The 10,184-nt window shown below is 39.4% G+C and overlaps 1 protein-coding gene across 1 annotated transcript; it reads right to left on the reverse strand.

The window, feature by feature from the left end:
* Window positions 1-88: 88 nt before the first annotated feature.
* LOC125299633 (ankyrin repeat and SOCS box protein 2-like) lies at window positions 89-9,981 on the reverse strand. The gene is made up of 10 exons (XM_048250989.1): window positions 9,526-9,981; window positions 6,674-6,973; window positions 6,304-6,408; window positions 5,083-5,258; window positions 4,787-4,942; window positions 4,403-4,648; window positions 3,954-4,125; window positions 1,209-1,782; window positions 959-1,112; window positions 89-421 (listed from the first exon to the last, which is right to left on the reverse strand). Exons 2-10 carry the CDS (start codon window positions 6,967-6,969, stop codon window positions 255-257), a joined length of 2,046 nt encoding a protein of 681 aa, XP_048106946.1. The 5' UTR covers window positions 6,970-6,973; window positions 9,526-9,981; the 3' UTR covers window positions 89-254.
* Window positions 9,982-10,184: the final 203 nt, after the last annotated feature.

The following is a 10,184-nucleotide window of genomic DNA, read 5'->3' on the forward strand; positions in this document are numbered from 1 at the left end:
AGTTGGCAAAAGTTTAAACTAGCCAACTAGCTCCACTGGTGGGAAAACGCATGGCACTCATGAGTTGTAGCGCTATCCTATTGTGTGCAGAGGGAATTTGAAAGACAACCGATTATCCCGCCCCTCGGACTGAGCACTGCAGTCCCCAGACCCTACATTTTAATGTCAGTCCCCAGACCATACATTTTAATGTGGGTCTGGCTCGTCAGGTTACCATTTCTCTGCAACTGGAAGTGAACCTGTATGCGCTTAGTCTAGTCTAAACTACAATTCAAGAAATCCTCAGACTCTCTGTTGTCATAGAACAAGTGCTTGATGAGTCGTCCAGGCAGAGGAAGGCTGGACATTCTCCTCAGTCTCTGCCATCCCACCAGCTGGCGGGTCCTCAGTCGGCACAGGTGCATCAAGGAGAAAGGTGGCCCTGAAAGTTTCAAGGATATTTCAAGGCCATTTCATTTGTCCAATAGCTATAATGCAGCCAGTGAATACACCTATACAACTATTAAGATGTCAACAGCTACTGTATAAAATTGACCAGCCATCAACTTTGTTTATCAGCTATTGATCCAATAGCCATTGGGACTTAAAGGTTGTATCAGCAATTTCAGGCCCAAAAAGGCCGAAACATAAATGATCACATTCATCTAATCTTTCCTAATGCTAGCTGCCTGCTCCATAAGCAGGCTGTCAAAAAAACGCGTCTCTGTAGGCAGCCTAGGCTCTGAGATCTGTACACAAAAACAATTGCTACCAAAAAGCAACCACTCAAAGGCAAAATGAAGTGTTAACCGATAACCGATGAGATGCACGTTTAGGAGAGTTTCAATTGCACGGGAGGGAGGAGGAGGGAGTAGCGAGCCAGCTCTGTTTTTGTTTGAACATCAACAGAAGTGACGTATTCCCGCTATCGCTGATACAACTTTTAAAGCGAAGAGTACAAGGAAGGAAAAGTACGTACTTGCTTTTTCCTTGATGTATTCCCAGTCTTTGTTTCTGTCCAGAAGTTCAATGAGTCTTGAACACAATTTCACATGACCCACATAATCTAAGAGGAGATCGATTATAGGTCCAGCCCATGGGGAATGAAAAGGATCTGCCAACACTTCACAGAACTGAAGAAAAAAAACAAAGAGGATAACATAGTTTTAGTCTGGAAATGTCCAAATACTTAACAAATACATGAACTCAAAGGCGACATTCCTCCTGACCTGTACTGTTGTGGTATGAGGAGTGTCAAGCCCATGTAGGTACAGATCATCCCTTGTGGAACGTTTGCTCTCGACTGGAGGATGTGTGCCGTTTCCATAAACACAAGTGAAACAAGCATTGGCATCACATCCATTATCCAAAATGAGCTTGAACATGAGTCTATACTTCATACAGAAGAGGAGCACCCCTGGGAAGGTGGTTGGGTGTGTTGGCAAGCAGGCATTCACATTTGCACCATGCTCCATCAGCAAGGATGCCATCTCCATATTACCCTTCCTCACGGCTACCAGAAGAGGGTTGAAGACATCCAGATTTGGGTCAGCACCAGCCTCTAACAGCATGGAGGCTGCTTCTACGTTGCTGCTGCGCACCGTGAAGTAGAGTGCTGTGGTGCGACGGTCCTCATACATTTTAGACCAGTCAATGGACAGCTGGGTGTTGACATCAAAGCCTGCCTCAATGAGAACCTCCAAGATCCCATCTCTGTTACGCTCTGCTGCAAGGTGGAGTGGACTAATACCACTGCGTCTCACAACTGCTCTGTTGGTGCGTGGAAGCAGCAAAAACACAACTCTGTCCAGACAGTGAAAAGAAGTTGAAGTCAAACTCACCATTTATCATCATCAGGAAAATGCAGTTGTAGTTGTACATACACAAATATGAACTCCATGGAGTTCAAATACACAACATATTACAGAAACACACTGCAAATATAGCAGCGTTGCGGCAATTGATGTGGTCCAAGTAATCAAAGCATTGATACTTTTGGATGAACTTGTGATTTGCAGCTTCTATGACTCTTGTTACCATGCTGGTTTAGCATAACAGACCCTAGGAATCAGTTCAATACGGAACACATCTTTTTCCTTTCAAATTCGGGACAATTCTGTATTTTACGAAACTGTTGGCAACCCTAAGTGAAAAGTCAAAGAGAGTCCTTGTGTAGCTGAAATTAGGGCAAGACTGCTTCAATAGAGCTGAATGCTGGTTGTTAATACTTTTCTCCATAATGCAGTGTTTTGTTAAATGGTTCAAATAAGCTTTCATTTGACACCAAGATTATGATTCTACTTAAAGAGGTTCTTGTGTAATTTTATTAAGAGTTTTATTGTCAGTATGCATTTTGGGGAAAAGGGTCCTTTTGCTTTTGCTGAGGGGTGTTTTGTTAGTCTGGAAATATCTAGACTCATTCACAAAGTGAATAGAGTCTGGGAACTCTCGATTGGGAAACGCTGTCATGCCCCCTCTCAAGAAATCATTTCTTTGCTTTTTATGTCAGTGATTCAGAGTATCATGCTCTAGCACAGCTTGGCTGGGTAGCCTATCAGTTAAAAATAAAACAAAACTATATAATCAAATGAAAATTTGTTTGTTATTTGACTACCTGTAGCATACTCTTTTCAGGAAGCTCAGAATAAGAGCATGCTCACATGTTTTGCACAAAGAATATCAGCTTCTACTTTCTAACAGAGAGTTCCTTTTTTAAATCGCAACACTTAAAAACTCTTTGGCTACACTTTACTTGACAGTATCGACATAAGAGTGACATGACACTGTCATGAACACATGACACTGTCATGACACATGAATCCTAACCCTAATCCTAACCTCTGACCCTAATCCTAACTCTAACTCTAACCCTTACCTTAACCCTAACCCTAAACCTAACCCTAGTCCTAATCCTAACTTGTTATGACAAAAACCGAATGACACTTAATGACAGAAGCATTATGTCATAAACATTTATGACATGTTTATGACATGTTCATGACAGTGTCATGTCACTCATATGTCGATACTGTCAAGTAAAGTGTAACCAACTCTTTTATACATCAATATATCCTATTGTTAAACCAACCAAATTAAAATCCAGTGCAATATTTATTCAGGGTTACAAGTCTTCATGACCTTGTTTTTGTGTACCGGTACTAGTCAAAGTGGTAGAAGAGGAGGTAAAGGAGAGAAGAGAGGGAAGAACATGGCAAGTGCACCAGATATCAACAGAAACTCAATGAGGTTTGTGTAAATGACCCATAGCTTACTCCTATCAATGTCATATTTTCATACTTCTGTAGCATTATTTCATGTGTTACACCCCCAACCTGCAATGTCATGTACGTATAATGACATAAAATTAGATCATGTTACGTCTCCATACGCATGAGCAGGTGAAGGTAAAGTTTTTTGATGAGAAAATGTTTTCTTCACAAACCTCTGAAGTTCGCCTACAAAAAAGCTACCATCTTTGCCCAAATAAGGAGATCTGGTATCTTGAGATTTTTTCTATGGGAAAATAACATGGGGATTTTGAATTATCGCACCTGTTAAACTCTGACGTACGTCAAGACGGCACACTTTGATCTTTGCTACCCCAGAGCAACTTTCAATGCCATAGGTAGTTAGCTTCAATTAACACCCGGATCTCCTTATATGGGCAAAGATGGCAGCTTTGGTTCCTTTTTGTAAGCGAATTTCAGGGTCTACTGGGTTTTAGACTTGTTCTATCAGGTGGAAGGAAACAAAACAAAAAGAATCTTGTATGGCTGTATTCACTTCTTCCCTTCCTGGTTGGCGCTAGAGAGAGCTCACTTATTGTTTTTTACTGTCCTCGTCACTATTTGTATGAGCTAAGATATAACTAAAGATAAGATAAGATAAGATAAGACTAAAAGTTACGATAATATCAAACACGTTTGTTCTAGGGCTAAATTAAGAACCAAATTCTAAATCTAAAGACTACTCACCCCAAATGTCCATTCTTTGATGCAACATGAAGAGGAGTTAATCCTGCTTTCGTTGTTTTGTTCAAATCTGCTCTCTTGGACAGAAGTAGCTTAACCACTTCTTCATGACCATTCTTGGATGCTTCATACAAAGCTGATGCTCCATCGTTAACTTGAGTGTCAATATTTCCTCCTACAGGGTATGTGAATAAGAGTTGGTACATGAACTGGAAGTATCTGGATCATGAGGAATGCGTTGGAATCAGTTGGAATGTGTGCACAAGCCAAGACATGGTGAAGACATTTGAGAAAATATAGCCAGATGTGTGCACACATGAGAAGCCATTTGTAGAGATGGTGGCAGCCAACCTGGATGCCAACTTGCTAAGCTAACCCTCCAAACCCTGCCCCTCTGGCATATACTGGCATATACCTCCAATACCTTGTACAACATAGCATGTTAAACTCACCATGTCGAATCAGGAAGTTCAAAGCTTCTGTGGCTCCTGCCTGGGCAGCTGTGAACAGTGGCTCAATACCGTAAATATTTTTGGCCCACATCTTTGCTCCAGCTTCCACCAGTAGCTTACACATGCTGACATTTTTGGTTCCCACTGCTTCGTGTAAAGGTGTCCATCCCTCAAGATTGCTCCGAGTAGCATTGCCTCCGGCTTTCAGAAGAAGCTCCACCATCTCTATATTTGCCTTCTCACAAGCTGGAACACACAATGGCAGTTTTGTTTTAAGAAAATACATGGTTCATTTTTTTTCTATTCTTGGTGTTTCCTGTTAGTGTTTTAGATGAAACAGACACAATTTTATTCTTGACCAAATACTTCAATGTATTTTTATACCTTTCATTACAGCTGTCTCTCCTGATGTGTTGGCTATGTTAGGATCTCCTCCAGCTGCAAGAAGACACTGGGCACATGAAAGGTGTTTACGACCAACAGCCAATATCAGAGGGGTTTGGTTCCTGTGGCTTCGTGTGTTGACTTGCTGAGGAAAAGCTATAAATAAAAAATAGAAATTAATTATTACTTATGTCACTATGGTAAAAGAGAACAGAGACTACTGTACAAACATAATTTACTGCACTATAACAAAACATTTCACTCGTTGTGTTCATAAAGTCGTATGTAAGTCATACCTTTTAGTAACACCTTCAAACACTCCAAAGCACCACAGTATGCAGCTTCATGCAAATGTATCCAACCATCCTTATTTGTTTTGCTCAGACTCAAAGCAGGCTCTGTCCCTAGAATTTCACTCAGTGTTTTGGCATCATTCTTCCAGATAGCTGAATTTAACTTGGATACTGGATCACTGCAATAGAGTTATTACAGTTAGCATAAAAGTCTGTTGTCATGTCTAAGTATCTAACTGGGTAACTAGTGTGTAATTACTATTACTAGTGCATTGTGCCTAGTGCATTAAGTGGATATGATTTGGTTTTGCAAGAATTTATGAATTCACACATTTTGTGGATTGTACAGAGCCCAGGAGGTGTCATTGCAAGATATTTTTGTATATTGAGAGAATGTGCGCTCTCAATTTAATAAATCATGTAAATTGTGCTTTCAATTTAGTATCATCAATTTAGTAAAACGTGCACGCGATTTAGTAAAACGTGCACATGATTTAGTCAATTGTGCGCACGTTTTACTAAATAGTGCACACGTTTTACTAAATAGTAAATAGTGCGCTCATTTTGCTAAATTGTGCGCTTATTTTACTATATTGTGCGCTCAATTTACAACAATTAAAATGAGAGCACAATTTAGTCAAATGAGCGCACTACTGTATTTAGTAAAACGTGCGCACAATTTACTAAATCATGCACACGTTTAATTAAATCGTGAGCACAATTTACTAAATTGAGAGCACAATTTAGTAAAATGATTGCACAATTTAGTAAAATGTGTGCACGATTTGTAAAATTGTAAAATGTGACCTTGCATTTGAGGTCTGTGTAGTTTCACATACATGGATTAGGCATGATCCTATAGTAAATAATGTTTTGTCAGTGGAGATCTTCATTGAAATTTTCTAAAAGTCTAACAAAGCTTAAAGGCAGTTCACACCGATAACTACAATAATGGCAAAAGCGAGCTAGCTAGCTAATATGAATGACAACATCCACACATAAACCGATACTGGCACGAAGAACTATCGTCGGGGATCACTTTCACAATGGTTTTGAGTCAACAGGAGAGACTTTACTTATTGTTGGTCCGTTTGGACGCTCATATCATTAGCAGTTATCTTTATAGTGGTCGTTCCTGTTGTGGCTGTGAATGGCCTTTTAATCAGTGTAGGCGAAACTGGCCCGAAGACAGCCTCAGAATCCTACATGAAGACAAATCCTTACTCCAAAGTTGTCACTGTAACCTCCAAAGATCCATTTCTTCTTTTCCAGGCCCGCATCATCTCCCTGTCTCCAGCATAGGAATGCTCACTTCTCTTTTGGCCTTCACTGTAATCAGACAGAAACAGGAGATCCAAAATATCTCATGTGTGCTCTTACGGAGTAATTCCACCGAAGGTCACAAGAGTGTAATGTCACTCTGTTCTGTGGGAATACACCCGTCACTGCCTCTGGTGTACAATACCATATACATCTACTGAAATCTATAAGACAATTTAATTTTTCCTATTGTCGTTGATGAATATAGATTATTGGTGAATCTCAAAAATATTTTCTGCTGTGTATACAGCACAACTGTAAAATGTCACATCACCTGCAGGGATTAACAGTCTGAGTGCCCATTGCGGCCCGTCTCCTGGATGCATATTCTCTGCGGGCCTCACGAAATGCTGACATGCCATCATACTCTGCCTCTGACTGAATTTGTGCAGGTGAACTTGCAGACTGATGAGCGGGTTGTGCAGCTTGTGAAGATCCGCCATGGGTATCTGTAAGGCTTCGTTCAATGGCCAGATGAATCAACTCTTCCTCAGATAAGTGACCGTAAACACTATAGTCTTCAAAAGGTAGGTTAGTGGCCATTTGCCTACTGGCACCAGCAACCGCCATGGGACTGCACAAGGAAAAAATATTTTCAACTCCCACTTTGTTCAGAAAATTCAACTCCTAGTTTGTTCAGTATTCAAGGATTAGCAATCGTGCAAAAGACTTTAACCCACTAACATGAGACTTTGACATGAGAATTTAGTAAATAAAATATTATATATATTATATATAATATTATAATATTATTATATAATGTTATATATCATTTTTAGAAAAAATATTATAGAATCTCTATTGATACTCGCTGTACATAACCCTCTATACTCCTTGTCTGTCACTGTAGACATGTCATCTGGAAAACCTGCATTATCTAACTATACACTGTTGTACATAATTAATCGCTATTGTCTCAGGGGTTTTCAAACTTTTTTTGTGTGTGGACCACTATCTGTAATCAAGAATTTTCACGGACCACCTCAAAATACACATAATGAAATATGTCTATACATAGTCCTACCTGAATTAATCCACACCTCTTAATAGAACTAGCACTAAAATGATAACTGGTCATCGCATCAGTACAACAGGCTTGTTAAAAGAAAGTTTATTGCACATGACGGCTGCCACATATTTAACTTATTTATTTACTCAAGCTCCGAGGGCATAATCAGGTTAATTTGAACTATAGGCTTATTTCCAGAGCAATGGAGTATTAAATCTATAGTAATAAGAACACTTGGATATAGTCAAAATTTCAAAACCTTTGGTGATTTTAGGGGATCATTAATCTTCAGAGTTTTACAAGTCCTCAAAAAGTAGGCTATGTGAGTTTGTCTACATAACAGCACATCCACAAAACATTTCAGAAACGAGAGATCAAGAAACTAACTAGAAATTAAAATAATAATAGGCCTTATTCATTCCATTTATAATTTAAAACAGTTTGTTTCATATAAACTGCCTAAAGGTTATGTGTGCGATATGATCATGAGACCATTCTTTGCCTCTAATTTTTTATGGGAATTTCCTGGTAAAATGAGGGTTAAAACATACCCAACAAACCCCCAATACACAGCACATTGTCTCATGACATATTGCACACTGCCCTCTCCCCACAAACACAGCACACTATCCCATCTCCCTTGTCATCCCCCCAACATACACACCAAGACCCCTGGCAGTTGGGTTAGCCCCTTGAGCCGTGGATCTGCCCAAGGTTTCTTCCTCAGTAAGGGAGGTTTTCCTTGCCCCTGTTGCTCTTGGGTGCTCCTTGTTGGTGCCCCCCCAATCCCAATTCTCCCCCACCTTTCTTATGCCACTTAATCTACTAAACCCCTCTTCTATTGCACTTTTAACCCCCCATAAATGCACAAATAGGCTGACACTAGACATAATTTCACTGCATTTCTTACATGCAGTAACTATATGCATGTGACAATAAACGTCCTTGTATCCTTGTATCAAACGATGATTTTATATTTTATTTTGCTTTTCCACGGACCACTAGTGGTCCGCGGACAACAGTTTGGGAATCAGAATCAGAATCAGCTTTATTGGCCAGGTTTGCGTAAACAAACAAGGACTTTGTCTCCAGTTAATCTAATGTTCACTTATAACATATAAGAATAAAAAGAAAACCCATAAAAAGAGTAAAAGAATAAAAACAGAACAGTATGAATAGAATGAAGGGCAGTAGAATATGACCATGTTTAATACAGTATGTACATTTGTAAATAAATAAATAGACACTCTGGGTGGTAGAGGGTAATCCAATGTCCCTGTCAAGCTTGCCAAGTCGTTGACACCTCAGCAGACACAGGCAAGATGCAATATACAGTTGAAAAGAGGGTGGGAATAGTGCAATATGTATAGACTGAGGTTTAAGATTAAATATAAATATAGTGCAATGATAATGTATTAATAATAATACTGTAACTGTAAGGTTGAAGTCACCTTAGGTAGATGAGCAGAACAGTGTTGACTGACTTTGTTCAGTGTGAGGGTGGGGGCTGTTTCTGAGTGTACAACACCCATGTGGTCATACAAATACCACAGTAGAGAGACAGTGACCAACTGATTTTCCATGACAGTTACATGAGGGTCAAGTTAACATTGTATCGCCAACTAGGCGGGGCTAAAATAGACTACCAATAGGAGTAAAGGCCGCGTGATACATGCTGCAGAAACAAATCATTTGGCCTACTTTTCCAGGTCTGTAACCACAAATGTCCATACTTTTGGACGGTCTGGAAAACAGTATTTCATAATTCCATATTTTCCAGTCCTGCACAAGCACCTTGTGGAGTACCTGACTATTTGCACTTTAATCAAGCCTTCATATAAACTAAAGGATCAAATGAAGAAAAAGATTGTGAACTTGAGCATATGTCTGACTTTGTAACCAAGCTCCATTCACCTTCTTATGGTAATTATGTAAAAAAGCACTGCTGTGCAGTAGCTAGTCTATGTTTTCAAACAACTACAGAAAGAAGTTTATAATATTTTTTAATGAAATTGCTTTATGAAGTTGTACCAGTGATGATTTTTCAAAATATGTTAATTTCTGAAGCCATTTCTTATTTAGAGCTAAAAATCCAAACAATTAGACAGCAGACTCACCCAACCAGCGATATCTTCTTCTGCAAAATATTTTTGAAAATGTTATGATCTTCGTTAAGCCTGCTGGACTACTGTGGGTGTATATGCCACTCTGGCCTTTAAGAATGGGGTACGAGGGGGCACTTGCTTTTAGGTTAAGATTCATGACCTTGTTTTGCTATACTAGCAGCTGCGACCATCTGGCCTACTTACACCCTCTTGACACACTTGGCACTAACATGCAGATCTTTTTGATCTGTAGACATTACACAGCAAAGAAAGGAGTATAGCAACTCTAGTGGCTACACGGCTACAAATTAAACAGCAGATTTAGATTTAAGTGACCACATTTTTAAGTAACTCAAGCCATATTATATTATACGTATCATATGTTGAAACTCTAGATGGCAGCACATGAACATGCACATCAACATACCACCAGGGCAACCCCACCCACTTTATTGTAAAACTACACTATGTCAATGACAGCAAGTAAGGCATGTTTTCTTCCATAAAATATTATCTTTTTCTGCTTGATGACATGCTTATAACTGTCCATATAGAAAAAAAAGAAACTAGAGCAAAGAGCCATTGGGTCTGTTGCAACTGCTGTATTAGACACTCCTGTGATCCTGTGATGAGTGTTTTTTCCAGAACACATTGTCCATTGCAGACAAGAC

This window comes from Alosa alosa, chromosome 8, assembly GCF_017589495.1.
Source record: "Alosa alosa isolate M-15738 ecotype Scorff River chromosome 8, AALO_Geno_1.1, whole genome shotgun sequence".
NCBI lineage: Eukaryota > Metazoa > Chordata > Actinopteri > Clupeiformes > Clupeidae > Alosa > Alosa alosa.